At 39.4% G+C, this 25,321-nt stretch overlaps 1 protein-coding gene across 3 annotated transcripts in view; it reads left to right on the top strand.

Annotated features, from left to right (window-relative positions):
• Positions 1-415: 415 nt before the first annotated feature.
• The window catches only part of fra (neogenin protein frazzled), a 38,477-nt gene continuing 13,571 nt past the window's right edge, over positions 416-25,321 (top strand). For all 3 annotated transcript variants that reach the window (XM_020949811.2, XM_020949804.2, XM_020949799.2), the window contains exon 1: positions 416-1,237. In XM_020949811.2, the coding sequence (XP_020805470.2) occupies positions 1,132-1,237 (106 nt within the window). In that variant the 5' untranslated portion in view covers positions 416-1,131. The remainder of the gene's footprint in view (positions 1,238-25,321) is intronic.

Raw genomic sequence — 25,321 nt, 5'->3', positions numbered from 1 at the left:
CTATGTTACGAAGTTTACATTATACAATTCAATAGAATCTGTAAGCGTTAAAAAAAACAACTTACAAACAACTTCTGGGTGACCAAAATAGTATATAAAAAAATAAAAAAATCTGATATTGGTATTTTAATATATTTTCAACAACCAAAAAAAGGACCGACACCCGACAGCACCCGAGAGAGAATTCTGTTAACTAACATCCACCCGTCAGCACCCGAGAGCGAATTTTACATTTTACATGAGAATAAGACCACATGTAGAAAGTTCTACCTTAAAAATGAGAATTCGACCAAGAAAGTGAGAATTCGACCCCATAATTCTGTAAACGTAGCCGTGTAGGATGTAAAATGTAAAAAAGTAACGGCTTAGGATTTCAGAGTGGCCAGAGAAAAAATACTGAAAAATATCTAACAAATATAAAGATATAAATCATTATTTCGGCCACACTAACTCGAACCCCCGCGCTTTTTCTCAACATTTTCCAGTTGTCTCAAAAATTTCCCGATGTGCGCGCAAGTTTTCCCCGTTGTGCGCGTAATTTTTCCGAAACACGATTAGCCGCAGGTACCCCGACATGTAAAGCGACAAAAACCAATCAGCAAGTGAATCGCGAGTTGTGATTGAAAAAAGAACCGCAGCTGTGAGTCCCGACGCAAGGCTCAGGCTAGAAGGAGACAACGTTATTGTCCGTGTGTGTGTGTGCAATTTGTTGATAGTATTTTGTTGTTGTAAAAAATGCGACGCCTGCAGCCAAACAACAACAAAAAGACCTGAAACAGCGAAAAGAACGGCGAATGCCGGCAAAACAAGCGTAAACGTAAATTCGATTGATAAAAAAGGCGCAGAATAGGAAAAACAAATCGCCAAAGAATACACAACAAAAGTGGAGTGAGCATTAGTCGCGTGCGTATGTGTGTATGTGTGCTGTGTTTTGTGCGCGTTAGCTGCGTGAGTGTGAGTGCAAAGGAATAGGAGAAGTAAGCGGCGATTGGAGCCACAAAACACATACGAAAAAAAGTGGAAGGAAATCGAAAGCCAAGATGTTGTAAACAAAAACTTGGTAAATTCAAACTACCTGCAAACGCTATCCGACGGTTTCCAGTTCGATTCGGCGATAAAAACACACGGAAAATGGCCAGCGAGGGCAGAAATAATATCAGTGGTCTCTATATAGGGAGCTGGCTAATCATCGCGCATCTGATACTTCAGCTGATTGGAAGCACAGTGGGAAGTCAAGGTAAGGAAGAAATCCATAAAATAATGGAATTGATAGAAAATTTTCTTAAAGTATGAGTGGCTATAAAAGTTGCAGGATAAGTGTTAGGTTTTTAACAAAATTGGAAAGCAACTGTGGATTTTAGTTTTAAATCAAAATTTAACGACAGTATTTTCCCCTTTATTAAGCACATTTTTCTTAGTTAAAAACTAATATTTATAAAAAACAAACCCATTTAACAAATTAATTTGTTAAATTTACCGATGCTTACCAGTATTATCCCCATTACTAAGCTGATTTCCCTTTGTCCAAAACTATTCTATTATAAATAACAAAACCCATTTAACAAAATGTTTTGTTAATTCCCTAGAAAAACAGTGTAAAAACAATTTTATGTTGCAAAACAGTGGACTTTTTAATGTATAACGGGTAATTTTAATTTGAAACCATTTTAACCTACGGCTACATTGACTGTTCATAAAGTTTTGTCCATTTCCTGTTATTATCTCTAAGATAGACCCTCTTTTTTGGTTAGTATACTTGACTAAAAAACCCTGCAATATCGCTAGTACAGTTCTGGCGACCTAATGTCTGGTCGACGTGCCACAGACCAGGTATATTTGCGCCAAAAAAAAACAGCACTCACAATTTGGAACGCTTATGTCAACGGCGGCTGATAAGCTACACAGTTATACGAGTATTTCGCACCTCACCATTCGTTTTGGCTCTCGTAAAATTGACGTAAATTCGCGAAACCCCTTCCGAGCCACATGTGACAATCATTCTGGGTAATTCACCTAAATTGGCCGCCATCATATCAACTCCAGATAAGAGCCAAAAAGCAAGAAGGTTGGAAAACGCTTATCTCCTCCTCGATAGTGGCTCGAATTTCGAACATTACTAATGAGCTTCGCTTGAAACGAGATAATCAAGAACGCACCTCACAACAAGAATTTGAGACTGGCCAACGGACTTTGCCAATAAATAGTCTCGGTGTGGGTCAAAACAAACACCAACTGTGACACCCGTATTCTATGAAAATAGCAAAATATATATTCGAGTTATTAGACGAGGCCAGACAAAATGGTGGCCATTATCATTAGGGCATTCTCTCGACCAGCAAGTGATCTTAGGGGATCTTACCTGGCAGGTAGAGCAAATGCAAGTAAAATTCAATTAGGACTCGGGAACAGCCACAGTTCCAGGTCAAATTTAGGGTTCCCAATAAATAGAGATTATATGTTAAAAGATCGTTAGGCAGCTGCACAATACATCAACTGATTGATTTTGGACGGGAAACTAAGCCGGGGTTGGTTTAAGGGCTTATCATATTTCAATTTCGCCTTCTTTTTTCGATTCTAAAGAGTAAACATAATCACAGGAAATGAGGGAGGGAAACTCAGAATCACCACAAAAAGCGCAAATAATGCAAACAAATTAAATGTCCTTCGTGCGAGCCAAGAAAAATAAACCAACCCCCATAAAGCAAAAGGTTTTTTTGGTCGAGGGGAGACAACGCTTTATCAGCTACGGAATTTATCAATGCCAGGTCTCCACAGGAAGGCTCCCCCCCCCCAAAAAAAAAAAACGTTTTGGGTGTAAAAAATATGGTGAACATGTCATATGCAAATGGAATGAAAAATCTTTGAACAAATTTTCGGGTCATGGCATGTCATAAGTCGCAGGACTTTGGGCCAGATTTAATTAAAAGCATTCCCTTGCCTAAAGTCAAGCTTTATGTGCCAGGGCTGTAATTAAAAATACTTTTACGTACATGGGTGTAACCAGCAGACAAAAAAGCAGGTGACAACAATAGGTTACGGTGGTCTCTCGACCATTAAATACCTATTAATTATACTCAGTGAAAGTGGAATTACTCTAGGGAAAACAAAGAAAACTTTCTTGAGTTTTAAAACTTTCTCAGGGCTCTGTACCTACTCCTATTCCTAAGGTAATTTTCTTTTAAAGTTCCTAAAAACACACCCAAACTATAGTGTAAAACTACCGTGTAAAAACTCACGTGCAAGAGGAGGTCCTGTTCTCATTTTCGTGTTTATTTGTTGGGTGCTCTTTGTTTTCACTTTTCTGGCCATAATTCTGTGCTTGCTTTTAGCTTGGGAACTGTGGCAATTGTGTTGTTCCGTGTCCTGGGCGAGCCACTCTTCCGGGGGTTTCCCGTGGCCATATACATATAGCATATTTAGCCGCATTACGTGATACCATATATGAGTGACATGTTATTCTAATTTCGCACCCCTTTTTCTTCATTTTCCTTGCCACACATACTTTTTTTCCGCTTTTCCTGCGAGGGTGCGCTTGTCAAAATAAACATTTCCATATGGTGGCCATAGCCCCAGGCGATGTGTCGCAATGAGGCAAAAAAGAAAAGGAGTATCGGGGAGAGTGAGAGGAGAGTTTAGAAATGAGGGTCTCAGAATGAGGTCACTTCTTTGACGCTGAATGCAGACTAATTACGGACCGATGCAAAGTCTCTCAATTGTGTTTTCCCGAGCTCAGGCGTCACTTTGTGAAGTGTTGACAAAGCAGCGGAAATTGTTCGTCTTTCGAGAGAATCTTGTTTCCATAGGGAATTATATTTAGCTCGAAGAACAGCTCAAAGGACTCTCACTCAGGTTTGAAGCGATTTCCCTGGGTTTCCCCATTTTCATTTTCTATTTTTACAAATTTGCATTGTTCAGAGGCGTCAGACAATGCCAGCTTTTGTCCCCTTGTAAGTTGCACAAATAAAGTTTTTGTAAATGAAGTGTGGTTAAACAAAAGTTTGTCTTGTTATTTAATTAAAACAAAATTGTGTTATATTTTAATTCTCACAAGGCAACAAACAACAGAGACAGTCACCATGTAGATGCTGCATGTTCATATATATGTACATATATATATATTTTGGGAGAAACTCATGTTGCGGGAATTTTTTATGGAAAACAGCAGGAGGAACCAACCGAACTCGACACCAAAACAGCAAAAGTATTGCAAGCTCAGCCACATTTCTGCAGAGAGGAAAATTTGTAATTGAAATTATAATTGTTGTATTAAAAAGTTATGTATCCAAAGAATAATAAGTATTTAAGCTTAGTTTCCTGTACTAAATTGAACGATTTAAAGCTCTATAATTGACTCGGAGTTAGTTACGTTGATCATTAATTGACCCTGATTTTCTTCTCTGTGTATTTGCTGCTGCGTTGGCAGAATGCAATTTCGTTTACAGCTTCGAACTCGAACCCTACTGCCTTCCACCTTCCTCCGATTCGACATGACAACATGAATAATTCACTTGAACCCGCCACAGGAACACAAACAAACACACACAGAAACAAGCAACAACGAACCGAAACTGATTCTGCAAACCCAAAATGCTCAAAGTTCAATGCACGCAGCCACAAAATCCTGATTCTGACCGAAAGCTACCAAAATGGAGAAGGGTTCGCGAAGAATCGGGGTGAAAGAGAGCTGATCTCAAGGCGGCTTACACAGGAAATGTATCTGGCCAAAAGTGTATCTTGTTTCGCCATTTCTGTATCTTATTTTTCTGCGAGGGCGTATTCCAAGTACTCCTAGGGTTTAAGACCAATTTGCATAGGTGCGTGGGTTGATCCGGACTCACATTTCACCGAAGGACACGGAATAGTTTCTCAACCCACACTACCAAAACCGATCTGTGCCAAAATACTTAACTTGTTCTCCACTGCTGAGTGCTGAGTGGCTTAAAGTGCCGTTAAAACAAGCCAGCCTGCCATCAAGTTTGGTCCCGCAAATCTCACACCTCTACCATTTCCCATTCCAACCCATTCCCATTCCCATTCCCATTTCCAACTCCATCTCCACACCGGGGCTATAAAATATCAGAAATTATCTGCCTCCACGCCTCGAATCGCACTTAATCACCTCCAGGAGATGCGAGCCGAGAGTGAGTAAGAGAAACGAGCGAAACGGAAGTCGCCAACAGTTTTTTAAATGCAGTCATTTAGCCAAAGTGCTGGCCAGGCCCGGTAAACTCTAGGCCCCAAAGATCATTTTCTGGCCACGCCCTGCTAAAAGAACTCAATTTTACCTGCTTTTTTGTACATACCCTTACGAAGGTCTTTCAAGATCTTGTGGGAAGTTTGTAAAGAAAAGTTTCGCTTAAGAACTTTGTTATATTTAGTAAGAATTTATATATAGTATGAGGAGAATGACCCTAAAATCACTCATTTAACTTAAGGAATTAGTTTCTGAAGGAGAATCCATTAAGTTTTATTAAAAATTCTCTATTTAACCGATCTATTTGAGAGTGTTTTAACTTTGGCTTGTTGTTTTCTCTCAAAATCTGAGTAGGAGCGGGGTAAACGAGCTTCGGTAATTATTTTGTGCCCATTGGAGCGAGCGATAAGACAAGCTAGCGTAAAGTAAACAAAGTTTTTGCATTGTTTTTTAGCTCCCTGCATCCTCTTGGCGTCTTCTGAGCACTCTTCCATACCAGAACCACCTCACTCTCCCCTTGTTGTTCTTTTTGCATTTTCTGGTTTCAGGTTTCGCGTGCCCATGGGCTACATTAATTGAAAAAAGTCGCTCGCTGCTTTGGCTGTGGTTCAGCAAAAGCAAATGAAGTTGGTCTTGGCTTTGGAAGTTACTTGACTGCTCTTGTCCCCACTCCTACTCTTGGAACCTCATCTTGGTGGCCCCTCCACACCGCTGGCTTATCGGTCAACAAAATGCCGTCGCTGGCCGGCGATAAACTGTGGCCATGCGACTGCCTTTAAAGTAGATCGATCGCTTGATTGGCGACGGAAAAGCGACCGCCTCCATCTCCAACTCACTCCCCTATTGTCTAGCCGCTTTTCACTTGGGGAAAAGTTTGCCGATAATCTTTAGAAATCTCATGGAAAATATATGCTTGAATACTTTGTATCAACTTTAAAATAACATTTAAGCTTATAAGAAAACATTTATATCTTTAATATTTCTTATAACATATGATCCCAAGTAGCATCTATAAAATGCTATATATTTATAGATTTAATTTTCACTGTGCAATTATCTGGTCAGCCTAATCTATTGCCTGCAATTGCTGCTGAAAAAATAGAACATGAAAAACGAGCAGCGACAATGGCGACGACAATGTCTAGAGTAAGATCGGCGGAAGCCATGAGGTTTTCCGAGGGGCGGAGGAAAATCGAAGGAGGAGGGGGAGGGCCCCAGCCAAAAGTAATTTGTTACAACAGCCACACGACCGCGACGCAGACGCTGTGCTTTTTGTTCCGACCCAACTATCCAGCTATCCAATCGGATCCGAATCGATCCTATCCGGTACGATCCAAGAGCGCCAAGAGTCTCGACTCCAGCTGAATGAGCAGCCGTTGCTATTATTTTATTATTATCTACAAAATGCACGTACTTTATACCACTTACGAGTCTGCAGTCAGTACCACCAGTAGTCGTCGACGTTCGACTTTTAACGTCGTTGTCGAAGTCAAAGTCGTGGTTTTGCTGTTTTTTTTTAGTTATTGGATGGGGGAGACTGGCACAGTGGGTTGGATATGAATTTGGTCTTTGGAATTGGTGGTTAGGAGATTCCCTCAATATGTGTTGGCTAAGCAATGTGCGATTTCTGTGAATTTCTATTTGATTTAGACACTTACTGTTGGTTTAATGAGCTCACCACTAATTCGCACTTTATGCAGATTTAAAATTCAGGGAAATTTTTGGGACTTTTTGCTAGGTACACAAATGCGTAAGGTTTGTTTTTTAGTATAGATCATACTGATTAATCTGTAAGCTTCTCTTCTTTCTTATATAAGAAGGATCCTGATAATCTCCAAACTTCTGTTGGTCTTTCAACTCGTATCACTGTTTTTGCTATTGCTGTAAAAGTTATCCTTATAATCTACTTGCATTATTTCACTTTCTTAATAAGATATTTAAACTCTTCACTGATTTTGTACCACTATACCGACATTAAACCACAAAACCGCTTTGGCCTTTGCTATTGCCAGCTGTGTGTGTGATCTTATCTGAAGCGTTGTCCGCGTTCGCGCAACTTAAGTAGGTACTAAGTGCTGCATATATCATAGATGCCCAAGTCCAAGCCCATTCCCATTCCCATTACCAATCCGATTTTCATTCCCTTTGCCCCGAACCGGCCTGCATTCTCTCCGAGATGTTGAACCCAAAGACCGGACTTTTTGTTCTTCTCGGGACTGCGGATTAGATGTGGTGCCGAGTTGTGTGCGGCTTATGACGTGCCATGACCATGTGTGGACTCGCCTGATTAATGGCAATTATCCGCCGCACATTTCCACATTGCCACATTCTGTCGCAGCCGGGTGGCGTCTCCTCGAATTGAGCTGTCAATGGGGCTGAGTGGAGCGGAAAAGCGGAAAACGTCGCCACATAAAATCCTGTAAAATGCAACCAGCCAGCTAGCGATGATTTCAACGCATTTTGCCATTAGGTAAGCGACTTTATGAAGGAACACTTGACAGGCGAGTGGTTCTTAAGACTGCAAAACTCCAACAAAAACCAGCTAACAGTAGTTATCTCTTCGGCTTTTAAGATTTACCATCAAAAGTGGCAAAACACTTGACTCGCCCAAAAGCTATGGTGCAGGAGGAAGGCAGTTGTGTTTTCTCAGACACTGTTTTCGTTTTCTTCACGGTGGTTTTCTAAATTTAGGTCTAGTTTTCTGAGAGGCAAATATCCTTGAGTCGTTGAGTAGGAGTCGGTGGCTGCCTGCCATTGTCTGTTTCTCGGCTTTTGTTCTCCAGAATCGCAGACAATGGGCAGATGCAAATATGCAAATCTCGTAATGAGGTGGTAAAGTACAAGTTCTGTGCGTGTTGTCTCCTATCTCCATAGCCCAGGTTCCCTCTTATTCTACACAAAATGGAGCTCTTGAAGAGTCAGGCACAGATGTGGTCACGAGGATAGCTCTAATTGTGGGTACCACTTACTATGTTCTTTCCTTGATTTGAGTCTATTTTAAATGAGATGTTATGAGAGAACTATAAACTCTGCTTTGGGTATAGCTATACTTTTCTTAAGATATTTTTTTTCTATTCTTAATACATCTAGAATGAGAGTCGATTCTCAGCAAAGTGATATTAAAGGGATTTCTAGCCTAGAAACAATTGTATACTTGAAGCCTGCTGGTTTTCTGTGGATCAGAGCTCGACCACATCTCATGAGATGATCGAAGAATTTAAAATTTACCTTTAAGATTAAAATAAATTCCAAATACCATTATGTTGACCTCAACTGTATAAACTGCCTGCTGGCAATGACACAAATTGCTTTTGTCTGCTCACAATTTGCATTCACCCGAGTAGTTCCGCAGTTCCGCAGGGAGAATGATGGAGGATGACGGCACCTACACCTACTCCTAATTGAATGTCGAGCATAAAATTATGTCAGTCGACTGCAGGAGGGGCCTCTTCACTGCATCCACCATGATAATGACGATGATGTTGATGCTGATGCTGATGATGATAGTTAAGGGCAAAGTATGTGGGCGAACTCGGATCACTTTACAACTAGAAAATTAGAAAACCAACAGAGAGAATAGAGGAGGCTGTCAGTGCGCCGGCATTTATCTAATTAAGTTGTGAGTCTGTTCAAGAGGGGAAGCACTTGAAGTGCCTACGAAATGATGATGCTTCCATAAAGTAATTCCCGCAACTTGAGCAATACTTAACCCGCTCATGACTGTATGTTAAATATATATAGTTTGGCCTCTAAGCTGATTTTACTTTCATTGGACAAATGAGCTTTTGTGTTGCCAGCGACACTTTGCCCGATGTTTGTAAATTTCACACGATAAGGGTGGAAGTTAGCGCCAGGTATAAAGAGACCAACTTTTTCACCAACTCGACCCGACAAGCGTGAAATTGCAGGGCAAAAAATGGAAAGAAATAAAACAGAAAAGGGCAGAGGGACCCGGGACCCGCACTTGAACTTTTCTGCCGAGTGTTTGACATGACAACAGCAAAGTAGATAAATGCACGTTGGCGAAGAAGCTGCTGGGGAGCTGGACTGGAACCAACCGCATCACCCAGGAGAACAGGCTGAATTCCAAAGCTCGCGGGACAAATGGGCAAAGCCAAGAGTCGGAAGTCACGTAGACGGGTATTGAGAGGGAAGTGCCGTGTGTGCTGTGTGTGTGTGTGTTTGTTGTGCGGCGGAGGAGCTAGATGGAAAGCATGTGGAGCTGCCAAAACGTGATTGATGAGACGAGATCTGAAAAAGAATAACCAGGCGAAGGCATGGAGCAGCAATGGCTGGTTCAAGGGAACCGATTTCTAAATACCTCGTGAAATGGGAAGTTTAGTGAATATTTTAGGCCCAGAAAGAGTTGGGTAAGAAGATTGAGGAAGCTATATAAAGTCTGTTTTTATTACAATTAACAGTTTGATAGATTAAATAAGCTATGAAGTGGAGTAGACTAATTCAAAGTGATTTGATTAAAAGTTGTATATTTAATATGTAGCAAATTTCACTCTAAATATAAATTCCACAAGTATAACTAAACAATATACAAAATATACACTTCTAAGTACCAAACAGGGTTTATGTTTGTAAATTCCTTATAAATTTGATTTGCTTTGTATACCGTGCTTAGTTTTTTGATCTTTAATAGTTAAATTAAATTACTTAGCTGCCTGAAACTCCTTCTAATAAGCATCCCTCGAAACTTCTCTAAATATTCCCTCAAAAGTAGAACATATTCTCCTTCTGACGAAGAAAAAGAGGAAAGTATATACACAGTACTTAGTCACGAGAACATCCGCATCAAATACATTTAATTATGCTTTGCAAGAACGTTTCTCAACGTCAATCAGCAGAGTTCTGTTTATTTTTCATGCAAACACCGTCGTTGTCGCTAGAGACACATATGCAAATTTGTTTGTTAAGGTTTCTTCTCTATACCATTTCAATTTACCATTCCAATATTTTTTGGTAGCTTGGAAAATGTATGTACATGCAATTATTGATGTCAATCAAATCATTTATAAGTAAGAAGATCGGGATCGGTCACGCTCCCGCAGACGAGGAATGAATTTCAATTTAACCCTAGAAGAACCATCATCATCATTATCACTGTGGCTTGTTTACACGCACAAATATTTTGTCCAAATCTTTCTCAGCCACCTTGAGTCTCTGGCATTAGTCGTGTGTAAATATTTTCCACACAAATATTTTGCCTGACACCCGAGAGTGTCCCGTGTGTGTGCTGGTGTGCCATCTCTTTTTGGGTTCTGGATTCTCTCTGAGGACATTGATTCGCTTGCAAATATTTACAGCATTATCATATCTAAATATGATTGTAACTGATTCCTAAACCAACATATTTACGATATACAACTGGCAATTTAGCGAGGCCCCAAAAAGGAAAACCCCATCGAACTGCGACATAAGTCACCATTAAGCAAGAAATAAACAAAGCTTGCGGTACGAAGGGGGAACTGCAATCGAAAAATAAACGAAAATCCACTTAATTGCATTGCGGCAAAATGAAGTGGAGGTGAAATGGGTATATGGGTTCCCTTATTTTCCAAGGGACAGCCGGGCGGGGGGGGGTTCAATAAACCCCCAAGTTTGTTTGCCTTATTGATTGCCTTATCACCGCGACTTGAGGCTTGGAATCGGATCGTTGCGCTCGATTTTCCATTTATCAGCTCGTATGTAGTATGTGGCAAGCGGGAGAAAACCCAAGACATCGTCGATCTATAGATAACTTTTTCGGGGGTCAACTCTGAAGCGAACTCGACCTGAGTGTGTGCTGTCATAAATAAATTTTGTATGTACGTACATGGTGCGTTTGTGTCGAGCATGAAAAATTTATTGTTGGCAATGCCAGCGAGTGTTTTTATTTCATTTTCTTATTTTCCATTTATAAAGCCAAAAGCAGACCAACAGACAGACAGACAGACAGGCCGATAGACAAGCACACAATCCAGACAATCGTATCAGCATTTACCAATTGGATATGCAATGCATCCCAGAAACGCTTTCTATTTATGAAAGTTGCCAGTTGGTTACGGCCAAAATTGGTTTTGTGGCCAGCAGCAGCCCCACTAGCTCTGGGTTATAAGTTCAACTGTTCTCCGCTGCTTAATTTATAAACGAGATAACGATTTCCCTCTGGGACGACTGAGACCAACCATTCAATTTTAATTAAGTCTTGGGGTTTTTTGTTTAAAGCCCAAATAATGCAATTTGCGGTTGTACACAAAAGTTATGATCAGTGATGAGCTGTAATCTATCAGAAATGTGATTGAACCTTGAAAATAAAGTATATTTAAATTACAAGTTTCTTGAGGCTCTCCTGATATTAAATATTACTATTACGAACCAGGTTTCAATGGTTATTTATTGATATTATTAGTGTATAAAGGCTGTAACCTCTCTATTTCCCATCACTGACATTAAATAGAAATGAAATGCAAATGGTTTTGGTATAAGCATTCGTCGTATCTTATGGCTTAATGCCTCAGGGATATCTGGAAATGGTGTAAGGGATTTTGATGACACAATGGCCACATACACTTGTCCAAACACATTCATTGATTTACCCACCGGCACTCGACCTGTTTACCCATTCGTTCTCCCAGCCAGACGACGGCGACGTCAACTGGTTGCATATTTGCATATGAGTTGCCAAAACATTCATGGCTCTGGCCGGGAGGGATTTTTGACTATCTAATGCGGTCACTCCATGCAGCACCACACCACATCACTCCAATGTGGGCAGTGTGTGGCCCATTGGCGCTGTTGTTTGTTGTCCAGTTGTTGTTGCAACAGAATCCAGGCGAGTGCAGCGCGTGTGGGCGCCAATTGCTGCCGGGGGGCCATAAAACCCAATCCGAGCGGCTGTCTCTGGAAAATTAAATGCGAAATTGTAAAATGTATCTCTGTGTCTCTCCATGGCCCGAGTGCAATGAGCTGCCACTTGAACTTAACCCGAGCTGAATCTCCAAGTAGGAGTGTGCTTGGTGGACAGGGCGTGCACATAGACACATAATTCATGCATTCGAGGCATTTATCGATTTTTCCACCCTCACCGCCGCCTTGGAAGGCCTGTGCTCAGCTGTTGTTGCCCCAGTCCAACCCCATTCCTCTTAACGCACAATATTTTTTCGATTTTGCAACAGACGCTTGCCACACAGTCAATCCTCCCTCACTTGGGTGACCCCTACACACCCTCATCCCCTCCAGCCTCATCCTCATCTGCGTTTATATTCCCATTCCCATTCCCATCCCTCGGAGCCCGAGCTGTGAGCATCGTCATCGTCATCTAACGCGGCTCTCAACAGCTTCACTTTATTATATATATATATTCCATAGTGAATTTTCACTGCACCGCGGAAAACTCATTGGAAAATTTGAAACATGTGGTAGAAGGGAAATGTTATGACAATGAGATGATTTAAGATCTTTAATCTGTTAACTATTATAGGTGGAATGAAAAGAGAAGAAGTTTGAATGGTTTTAGTTATTATTAAGGATACGATCTCCAAGTAACTTCAAATACTAATGATATTACTATATAGTGCTCCTAATTAAGCTTCCTTGTGAATACTGAATACTTGACTTATCAGAACCTTACCTTACGTATAGATACCTTCTTTTTATTACCTAGTTCCTATCCTATTTCCTTCAAACTTGGGTATATTATGCATCAAATATATATCATTTTAAGATCGAGACTATCTTAATATTCCTAAAACTTTTAGAAACATTTTCCCCCAGTGTATTGGTTGTCGCTGGCACTGTTGTTTGCTTGACTCTCTGCGGTTGCCCAACGCAGAAATGTTGTTTTGACGGGGCCAACCGTCGAGACATTGGTAGAAGTGGCAAGGAGGGCCTTTGAGGGATGTGCGAGTGTGTGTTGTGTGTGGGGTTTTCCGAGAGCTAAAATAAAATGCCATATAATTCAGAAACGGGAACCCGGGACAGAAGTCAAATGGCAAATGCTTTCAGTTTTTCTTTCCTGCTCATCCTTCCGCTGATGATTCATAATGGCAGAACTATTCTGTCTCTCTTGAATATATATATTTAAATACGTGCATTTAAGCTGTTAACAGTGATTTAAACAATTATCAATGCTGTCATAAATAGTCAACTTATCTATTCTGTTTTGTACACCTTTATGGCCACCTGATTTGTACTTAACAAACAGCAGTCAAGAGTAATGTGTTTTTCCTCCCCCCTTTGGGGTCGAGAGAGAGAGACCCTTTGGCCATAAATAATAATACATGTCAAAGTCAGATGATTTACGCTGCTTTGATGGCATTTTTCATTTTCATAATTCTGGCTCTGTCTTATCAAATTTGCCCTTTCCCGCCCCCTTTTTTTCATTTGAGTGGGTGTAAACAAAAACTAAAAATGAGAAGAAATTATTTGTGAAAAGTTTTATGGCCTTAAAATTAAGTTGGAAGCTGAAGAAGAGTGTGCGTGTGTGTGGAAGGTGTGAATGCATTCAGTTTGAATAATGGGCTACTTATAACTTTTGCTTTATTCGACAAAACTACAGAACTCATTATTCATTAATTGGTTTTCTCTTCCCTGTCTTTCCATTCTCTTTCGCAGGTGAGTGCACACACAAAGTATCAACATTGAGCTTGATAATGGTTAAATTATGATGATAAATTGAGCCTGGGATACTTTTTACGTAAGTTTTGAAAATTGGTGGAATTTGTATTGAAAAAAGTGTGTCAGATCTTCGTGGGTATTTTTGGTTTTAATTGCATTTCCCCATCAAAATTCTCTGCATTCTTTCACTTTAATAATAAAAGGAAACATAAAATCAAATAGAAATCATGGGGAATTACATATGACAAAACGATAAATAACAAAACGTTTGCCGCATACTCATATCCAATTCCATGTTCATCAAATATAAATCAAACCGAATGACACTCTATGCAAACATTATTTCATTTTCGCTCCCAATTTAGATAGAATTTATGCAAATTTCCATCCATGGTTAGCCAAACTTTTCAGAGTGTTTTCCCAGCTAATGCGCCACTAAGTATGCACTTGTTATGCCGCCTGGCTGGTTTTCCATCATTATATCCAACAGATAAAATTATGTGCCACACATAAATCGACGTCAAGAGCAATTAACACTTTCTGAAATTGACATAAATTTGATCAAATCGAAAATATAAAAAAACCCGTTTCTGGCACAACATTTTTGCGAATGTTTTCCGATAAGTTTCGTTATTATTGTATGTATTTGCATGTGTGTTTGTATATATTTTATGAAAAATTCAATTAACAGCCTAAACGTGGGCAGGCGCCAGTCGCCTAAGCCATGCGTGGGATGCAACTGCAAAATGCCACTGCAAGATGCAAAAAATATATATAAAATGCAACTGCAACTGCAACTGCGGCATTTTCCAGCCCCAGACGAGTTGCATAATCCCCTTCCAGCTGGACCAAACCCACTTGAACTGATATGCCAGTGTAAAAAATAAAATCACAAACTATGATTATGATGGCCTCTCTCTCTCTCGATTTTTGCAAAAGCTAACTTTTAGTTTCCAGTTATCAGTAGCAGTTCAGCTTCTAGCAATTGCAATTTACTCAGGTTTCAGCTTCACAAAACTCGAAAGCAATTTAGAATTTTGTATCTTGAAGCAGACTATTAAATCAAATAAATCTTTGATTTCAGTCTTGGGGTTTAAGCTGGAGCTTAGTATTAAAATAAGCTACTTTCAAAGTGTTTTATTCCCGAAAATATTCGACTGCTTCTAAGATATTATGGAAAGCATTTCATCAATTTAGAGCTGTCAACTTTGACACAATATCAATTGAAATTCTGCCAAACTTTTTCACTTTAAGCTGGACACAGATCAACTCTGAATATATATTCGAATAGTCAGCTGACTGACTGACTACTGTCTTGAATCTTGTGACTCAGAGGACAGCAAATAAATTCAATGCCAGACGCCAGCACATCCCTCACTTTACATATACCTCAACTGAAAGCAATTTGAATCCCAGACCACGTACTTGGCACGTTGTTCCTGCCGGCTTCCTTTATTTCCACCAACTTAAGTTGCCAATATTAAACGCTTCGATGGATTTTATGGAGCATAAACAGGAAATTTGAAGAAGAATGTCCAATTTGCCATGGCCAAAAGCGAAACAAAGAGTAGACCAAAACGATGAAGAACTTGAGAAAAGAAGGGCGAGAAAGGAAAAGAAAAGTCCATCCTCATGGCATTTTCTTTTGTCACTTTTGCAGGAAACTCTCCATGGCAAATTGGCATTAGGAAAATCGAGTATATATATAAATATATATCTAGCAGAAGGCACAGAACTGTTTTGTCGGATGTCCAGCTGTCGTATTTTCCCTTTTCATCGTTATGGTGTCTGTGTGTGCGGTCGCTGCAGAAACCATAAAAGCATTAATTTCAATTGGAACTGCTGCTCAAGGAAGGATGGAATGGTATAGGATAGTAGTTTGCTGTCCATCCAAGGGTCTGTCCCACACACACACACACACAAACACACACACACACACACAAACACACACACACACACACACACACACACATGGAACCAGAACTAAACGTTCATTTACAGCAAAGGTCAAAATAATAACCCTTGAGAAATACATTGCATTATTATGATCTGAATAATCAGTTGAGAACTTGAAACCGGTTTGATAAAATGCAGTATGGGTTATGTATGTTATTTTAAAAGTTAAATTCTATATTAATTTGTTGTTTATCTTAATTTTTAATGGTTTTCTAAAATGATAAAACAGAAAACATTGTAGGAAACCACTATTATAAAAGGTTTATACAAGAAATCGATATTTATTTTATTTTTGAATATGTTTTAGGAGGTGCATTTTATAGAAATCATATATTCATTCTATTGCAAGGGTATTATTATTTTACTTAGACTAATTTTACCTTTATTCCTGATCAGGATCAATATCGGAATCGATCTAGCCGGCAAAAATGTAATGTTTCTAATAATTTTCTAATATTTTAAATTCAGTATGCAGATTTATTAGCCTGGCAAAAACTAACATAGAAATGCTATCCGATTTAAAATTAATCCTTTTTTGACTTAGTTATGAGATTTTCAAAATTTTGATTTGTCGAAAAAATTGCTAATCAAAGAATGAGAATATGTTAAGTACTATATCCGAGTTATAACTAATGTGTACGGTGTATAATATAATTAACTGCTAATCACTTTATAATAGTTGAAATGATTAGGCTATGTAATGTTGATTGACTTTATAAGATGACCACGCAAGATAGCACTAATAATGATATTTCAAGCTTATTATTTGACTTTATACAATATTAATTCAGACAGTATGACAGACAAACTTTAGTATCATGAGGATTATACATATCGTTGGTCTTGTATGGATCCTAAGTGTCCTGATATTGGGAGACTTAACAACACGTCACACGAATATAAAGTGTGAAGCAAAGGACAAATCGTTTTTGGAAGTAAAGCTATGCCGGTTAAAGGTATTGGGTCGTGGAATTATCGGAGCAAATGTCCATTTAAAAATGCTACAAATTCCTATCAAATCGGTGACCATTAATTATGGCGTTTGGCGAAAGCTATCCGGATACCATCCTTTCTTGTTCAATGTCACCGTTGATTATTGTCACTACCAAAGGCACCCGAATCCCGCGAGCGTGTTCCATTATTTCTATAGAGCATTAATGCCCTACACAAATATGAATTACACTTGTCCCATTACAGTAAGTAGTATCTTTTTTGCTACTTTTTTGCCTTATTGCTATCCTTTCTTTTGAGCAGAGTGACTTAATTCTGAAGGACTTTGTCTTGAACGAAAAAATGTTCTCCAAATTTCCTGTTCCCAGTGGCAGCTATATGTTTTCCATCAAAATATTAGTCGAAGGAGTATGGAAGGGATCGATTTATTCTTATATGGATCTCTATGTTGATAATAATAAAACAATACAAAAGAATCACTGAGCAATAATAATAATATAATGTTCTATTTTGTTAACCTCAACTGTGGATAAACGTGCGGGGCGGATATAATATGAAATTAATTTGTTAGGCAACCAGAGACGGCAAAAATTGGTAACCGAAAGAAACAACAAACACGTTAACCACTCTGGTTGGGAAAAGTTGCAGACCGCAGCAGCTGTTCGAAAGAAAATGAAGAAAGAAAAGCAAAACAACAACATATGTTAATTAAAGAAGTGCTCATTTCCCAATATACTTTCACATTGCATTTTTTGTCCTAATCAAAGCCACAACAATGATTTAACAGAAAACCAAACACTTTTCTCCATATCCATTTCAATTCGTGACACTGCCATATACTCGCAATGTGTCAAAATCTGTCAGCGGCACTTAACCTGCACATAAGTCTGTGTCAGACATTAATTTAAAAATGTTCCGGCTATTTTTGGATAGTGTTTCCGACACCTCAAGCCAGCAGCTGCTTATGCTTCCACTTTCCACAACTTCCGCTTAATTTTCATTTAATTGTGCAGTTTGTTTAAATGCACATTTTGAGAGTTGACACAGACCAAACTTTCCACTCGAAATTATCCTTGTTACTTGACTTGAACAAATTGAACTTGACTCCTGGTGGAATCCCTGGAGTATCACCAGCTGGTATTTGAAACATCTGTCGATGTTTTTCGATATTTTCTTCATTTCTCGGGGGTGTGGTCTTTGAAATGTGCGCTAAAGAAGCATTCAAAACATACCCAAAGTGATTGTAAAATGCTAATAATAATTGGGAAAAACTCGCCTCAACACAAAGTCTATATGAGCAGATGGGCACTTCCTGTAGGAGGTAACGCATGTGCTTTCGATAAATCATAAATTTATATTCTCCAGCACTCTTTGACACTACGATTTATACCCGATTCTAGGGAGCGGCGGAGGCCCTCTTTTTTTATACATATATGTACATAAAAAATCGGTGGGGGCCAAGAAAACATCAAACGAGTAGAGAGAAAGATCGGGCCTGGATCCGCATCCGACTGTGAAATTCATAGATCAATTTGAAAGTTTAACAACTGGCCATTAGCACTGGGTAGAACTATTCCTCATTTCCAAATGCTCGCTCTAATTTTGCTTTTGCGGCCATAAAATATGGAACATGAAATGAAATCCATATTTTTACTGCCGGGGGATTATGGATTGTCAAAGCGCAGCGATGCATAAGTTCACAGGGCGGCATCGGTGGTGGTGGTGGTGTATGGGAAAACCCGGAAAACAAGGGAAATATGTAGAAAACTAGAAAACAGAGGCAAAAGGGATATATTTACACGCACACGTGCCTAGAGAATAACCCTCCCTTTGAAAAGGGAAATTGGCATAGGGCCTGGATCATTATGAGTCTCGGAAAATGCACTTTAATCTCTCAGACAGTGAATCATTCCGACTGGAAAACTGGGATTATTCGGAAGGTAATGTTGGAAAGCAAGAAAATAGCTTTGAGTAATCAAACAAGGTATTTCTTTAAGTCGATAATATATTATACTATAAGTACACTTATATAGTAAAAATCCTACACTAAAATATTTGCTGGCATAAATGACTTATATTCTTTATTAACTCAAAGTGAATTCAGATTAAGTCAAAATTTCTTCAATATGTTTGTGTTTTGCTTTAGATAAATCCACTTAAGTCAGGCCAAGGCAAAAGCATCAGTTCCTAAAACAAATGCTGGGCAAAAACTTTGAACAAAAGATAAGAATTTAATTCCTCATACCACAAACCATATACACACATAGATGAAAATTCATTTTAAGGGGGTGAAAAGTTTGTTTTCCTCCTTGGCAAACTGCAAAACGATTTTTCTAAACCGTTTGGACAGCTCGGGGCGAAAAAAGTGCGTAATAACACTGGTGAGCAAAACTGATGGTTAAGAAAATCGGGAGCTATAAGCTATTTTTCTTAAATTTTATATTGTTTATTTTAGTTAGCTCTTCATACTATGTAAAAAAAACTGAACAATTATATTTGATTGAATTGGAGAATTATATTCTTTGCTTGTTTTATAATTTATTTGTGTGTATATTAAGAGTAAAGTTTGCTTTGGATGTATTTTTACTTAAACATTTTCTTTTTTTTTTTTTAATATAAAAAGGACACTTTCCTGACTGTTTGGTGTACATTGCTAACTGTCGGTTGGGCAACATTTACAATTTCATAATGCAAAAGTTTCGCTGCGCAACAAGCCACGTCCTCGTTGTCGCTGGATGCCAAAGGACAAAGAAAAGGCAACGCCGGCAGCGGAAAAGCGCTCAACTTAGCCCAGCTTAGCGACTTGCTTGGGGCGAGGAAAACATTGGGGGAAAGAAAATGCTGGGCAAAAACCAGGGGGAGTCACTCACTGGGCGAAAAGCGAGCCCCAGCATGTGGCCAAAGTCATTTGCCAGAGCAAGTGAAAAATGCCGCTCAGGAACCAATGAACTCTGGGTGCGGGTCTGTGAGTGTATATGGCCTTTATGGGCGGAATGGGAAACGGAAGACGTCGGGGCGGCCATTTTGTTAGACAACTGCGACGTCGTTGGCGGCCATTTTGCAAATGGCAGCAACAGGAAGAAGCCGAGGCCCCAGAAATGCCCCTCACTCGCACATCATGTGTCAAATTAAAGGCAAATGAAATGATATATGCGTCAGAGGAAATTTCCCAGGTGGCACCGCCCCAAAAACCATTTGATTGCTGCAATTAAATGGAATGGATGTGGATGAACCTGCCGCTCCCAGGAATCCCTATTTCTTTCCGGTCATGCAAAAAACTCGTTTGTCCTCGAATAATTGGACATTCTCTGGGTTAGATGGCGAGTAAAATTCAATTGGAGCTCCGTTTGCCCAGCAATCAAGCAACTCTTTTATGCTCTGGTCTCTGGCTAAGCCCTGAGTAAACCTCATGCCACAAAGAAAGAAAAGCAAACTCAACTGGACAGATGAACAGATACAGGGAAGGTTCGCTAAAGCCTAAATGTTTGCCTGGGAAATTAAATTAATTCGTAGGTAAACACTCAGGCATTAGAATATTTTGATTAGGCACACGTTTATATTCCATCCAAAAGCAAAAAAGAAACCTTATGGCTACTTCCCTAGATATCATTAATTTCCTTAACTTGACTCTAGTGTGTGTTTTCCATGGCCTTAGTTGGAGTTACTGGAGTTTGCCTGTGTGTGGCGCGTGCCTGGGCCAAGTTATTGACCGATAGTTGTGCCTGCTAACTGGCGACGCTTAGACCGGACAGTTGTCGTCGTCGGTTGCCTTTAATTAAAACATCACATACGGTCTACGAATGCCCACACACAATCACATATCCGTGGAGACAACCTGAGACACGGTCTTAGCACAGAGTAAGCCGCTTAAGTTGCCCTTTCCTCGCGACTCTGGTCGACCGTCGTCCGTCGTGTTTCGTAATTATGCTAAAGCCCCATGATCCGACCTTTTCCCTTACCGGCAGAGGCAATCTTATCACGGCCGATCGGCGGTGAATGCGTGGAAATTGATTTATAATTTCCAATGGCAGCCGCTCTTTGACACACTTCGATAGAGCTATCAATATGGCGGCAGCTATAGTCTTGCACATAGAAGGTATTGTACATAAATATATCATATCTTATCGGGAATGTAATCGAGCTCTGTTTATCGATTTCCATGTAATCAATGGAGAGGGTGGAGAATTGTTAACATAAAAGAACATTGAGGTTATGCTAGCCTATATTGCATTTATGTAGTTTCTAATAATTGGAAGCCTTTCAATTACTAATTCATGTATTTGGTTTCTTTTATTTGCAGGTAAAATATGTGTTCTCAGTTTACTCGGGAATGCTATGGAAATGGTTCTTACAGGATGATAATAGAGGAATTTTGGAAGGCAGGAATATGGTTTGGTTAAATACTTGACTCTTTGGTTTTAATTCATATAATTCGTAAGTTGATCAGAGAACAAGTACAGCAGGTAGTTTGAACAGGTTATTTCAAGACTCTCCAGTAAACTTCAAGTCCCTGTAAAGATCTTATAAATTGTAAAAATCAATCACTAATCAGAATGCTCTCCAATTTCGTATTTTATAATACCACAATTTATGCTCGTTGCTTGGGTGGTAATCTGCGAGTCGAGTGAACTTGATCCTTCTACTGGTTAAATACATATATTTTCCAAACGATTTTCCATTTAATCTCTGCTTAACAGCAGCTGCAACATCATCATCCTCATCATCATCGACATTGGAGGTATCCATTGAGGCACGAACTCATTGAAACTGACGCGTCATAAACTGCTAAAGGCTTAACTCCTCCGCTCCCTATTCAATGGATTTCTTTTTGTGTGCCTGCGGAAAACCCCCTCCTGGCTAGGTTAGGGAAAACAAAAGCTTTACGTTGAAAGGATGAAATGGTGGAGAGGAAAAGCAAAGAATGCGGAGAACTCAATAAGCTGCTCTGAACCTGAACATTGATTGAAATCGAAGACGGTAACGAGTAAACGTGGAGTGACACAACTTGAATTGAATGATGGCCATAATGGTGAAGGCTATAATGATGACGATGATGCCCTACCAGTTGGTAATAACGAAGATATGCGGCATTCGAAGCAAACTTGATGCATTTGTAACCACTTTTGCGGTTGGAATTTCGTAGTTTACAACTTTGGTTTAGTTAGCAACAGTTTGAAATTGAATAATACATGAAGTCAGAAGGATGCTGCATTCCTTGAAATGCCTTTGTATCCCAAGAAGTCGGCCTGCTTACCTCTGGCTAGATGAAATTTTAATTAACTTGAGGAATGGATCAAGACTTTTCATCTCCATCTTATTCTTCGCCTTGTTTACCTCCAAAAGTAAACGAAACTCAAGCCAAGATTTTGTGTAAAAACGTTAAATAACCGCGTTTATTACTAGACTTAAGCTTTATTATAGCCGGCTTCAAATTAGCTGCCAAGTCTCTGGGAAAAAAAAACCCCATCTAGGATTTCTTGAGAAACTGCAAGCAGAGTGTTGTAGGAACCAGTCTTTTGTGAAAGAAGCTTCTTGGGCTCTAGAGGCCTCTGCCTCTCCTCCTTTGGCAGAAGAACAATATGGAATAGTTTATTTTTTAATGCCACCATATCTAGACATCTACATATCCTACAAAGTCTACACACGCAAAACTAACAAGAACAAAGCACAACAAACAAAATAATCTTATGGAAAAGAAATCTCTTCTGCATAATAAAATTTGTTGTCCTGAAATGGAGTGGCGCAAGCCCTTAGATGATTATCGGGATTGGTGTAGACAGCTTTATGGCAACGAACACACTTGTATATCTCCTGTAATTTGAGTACTTCATTTGCCAGGACAAAAGAGGAATATCTTCTACTCCTTCCTGCAGCTCCTTTTATTTAGTTTTGCGCAGGATTTTTTCAGGGGCAAAAACTCCAAGGAAGCAACAAAAAACCTTTTGTTGTGTATATGCGGCATGTTTACAACCTCCAAGGGGAAAAACTACTTTTCTCCCGCCTTTTGCTTCTACTTGCTTTGCTTTATTTACAGATGGGAAGGCGTACTCCAAAAGGGGCTTGAAATGGCCCAGAACAAGCCCATAAATTAGCAGCCAAACCGCAATAGCTCAATGACAAAGCGAACAACAGACCAAGAGACAGACAGTCAGAGAAGAGTTGAAGTTTTTGCGTAGGATGGGAAAATGGGGAAAATGGGGTTGGTACTGACACATAAATCCTAACCCCGGGGTCCATTAGGTGTTTGATGGCTGCTTGTAATTAGCATAATTGAAATGTAACCACAGGAAACCGGGGTGAGGCATCGGCACCACCCAAAGTCATCAATTTGATTGCCTTTTCGTGGCCATTGAACTGAACTGGCAAATGTCAATCCTGCGCAGATAAAAAAAACTCTCGTTGAGTGAAAATCAAAGCTTCTCCTTCTACACTTTTCCTCCCACCAAAAATGTCCATTGATGTTTTCACTTGATGCGACAATTTCCATGAACCTGCCAGACAGACAGGCTAAATTTAGAGCCATCTGCGTGGGGTTCCACACCCTCTAAATGGATGCCCCGAGGAGGCGGTGGAGAGCCTTGGTACTTCCAACACAGCACCTAATGGCCAAGCAGACGTTTATAATTATATTTGTGCAGCATTTCGGACTATGGCTGTCTGGCATAGGATGGATGTATGTATATCCTGCTCTGCGGCTTTGACTTTATCCTGTTGCCTTTTAAATTGGAATCTCTGCAGCTCTTCAAAGCCATGGTCCTCGTTTCACTTTTTCTTATTTCTCGTCGCGTCCACTCAACATAAAAGGTTTCAAGCCTCTGGCCTGATTTTCACTTAATTTTTTTCTTCATTTCTATCACAGTCTGGGGCTTTTCGGTGACGTCGTGGAGAGAAAAGTGAAAAAGTGTCGCCATAAGGTGTTAATCAAGGCAATGAAAGCGACAATCAATCGAGAGGGAAACCAACACATCAAGGTGAAAATTGGATTGTAACTTAAAGAATGGTGGTATTTGTAGGCTTTTCTGTAGAGTTTTGATTTTATATAAGTTCATAAATCAGCTTTGGAGTCTTTGGAGTGATTTAAACAAATAAGAAAACATTATTTTGCGAAGATGTATAACTTATTTATCATAGAAATGAAAGCAGTTGGTTAGAATCTCATCTACAGCATATTTTTCCAACTGAATTTAAAGGTTCAACCACTACATCTCAAATATTTATACATTCTTCTTCCAAGGAAAGTCTAAACTCCAACTCCTTTTTAATTTCTTTACTTAGTTTACTCTTCAGACTCCTCACTTAAATTTACACTCTTAAATAAACCAGATTAGGGATTAAGACCGGACCTTAACCCTATGCAAATTTTGTAAAATTTAAATGGAATCATTATAAAAGAGGGTTCCCTCCGCTTTAATCTCTTGCTTACAAATTAAATATTCATTAAATTTGCTTTCCTTACTTTATTTTTCCAACGGTCAGAGTGAGCAATGCGAATTTCCTTTTTCTCCTTTGGGGGGGACTCCCCCAATAAAATACTCAGGGAATTGATCGGGGTTTAAGAGGAGGGGAAAAGGGACTTCGTGGTAAATTCACACGCACTTGGGAGGTGAAGTGGCAGAGTGGCAGAGGAAAAGGGGTCACTGCAGTCGCTGTCGATGCAGTTTCCGTTTGCAGCATTTTTATTTATTTTTCTTTCCCCGTTTTGGCTTTTTTCTTTACTTTATTTTTTTTTTTTTTTTTTTGCATACATTTGCGTTTCCCTTCTTATTTTGCGGGCATTTCCTTTTTTTGGGGGGAGGGTGGAGGAGTAGAGAGGGAGTTGGAGGTGAACTAACCAAACGGAAAATCAACATTGGCAAGCCAATCGATGGCGGACGGATGCCCAGGTCTCCGCCAGTCGCCGGAGTCCCATCGCGTCCACAAACGCAGAAGTTGCTGCTGCATTGCTGCTGCTGTTGCAACTTGGGGCAATATTGCTGTGGCGAGTGCAGTCTGCGGGCATTTTCCGAGTCGCGTGAGCGGGCGATGCACATTCCGATAGTGGGGCAAAATGCAAATGCGGCCAACTGCTGCGAAAGCCTAGAGATTTTTGGCTAGCGATTTTCGGGTTAGTTTACCCTGGGAAATACAAGAACCTCAAGGAGGTTTGTTGAGCTTATTCTTTGGTTTATTTAACTTATATTTTAAATTAATTAATAACCTTTTTAAGATCGTTGAGAATAGATTTCTTAGCGATGTTTTACTGAAAGAAATATAGTTCCTAGGGAAATAGTTAACAAAGCATAAGACATTCCTATTTATAAAATAAATATTTTGGAAAGTTGTCCAAATAGTAACCGATTGGCTTAAGTAGTTGTTGTATTTTAAATATATATTTAATTACTTAATATGAAATCGGAGGTTGAGTAATAATTATAACCTTGCAGGGTATTACTATTTTAGTCAAAAGCTTACCAAACAGTGAAGGAGTCATTTCCGACCCTATAAATCATATATATTCGTGATCAGAATCAATAGCCGAATCTATCTAGCTATGTCCGGCAAAAATTTATTTTTTTCAAAAATTGACAAATTGTTGCATTTCCTAAAATATTAAATTCTGTATGCAGATTTATT

The sequence above is a fragment of the Drosophila serrata genome, unplaced genomic scaffold (assembly GCF_035046125.1).
Source record: "Drosophila serrata isolate PLE 108 unplaced genomic scaffold, ASM3504612v1 contig_184, whole genome shotgun sequence".
NCBI classification, from domain to species: domain Eukaryota; kingdom Metazoa; phylum Arthropoda; class Insecta; order Diptera; family Drosophilidae; genus Drosophila; species Drosophila serrata.
This window is presented reverse-complemented; position numbering and strand designations above follow the sequence as displayed.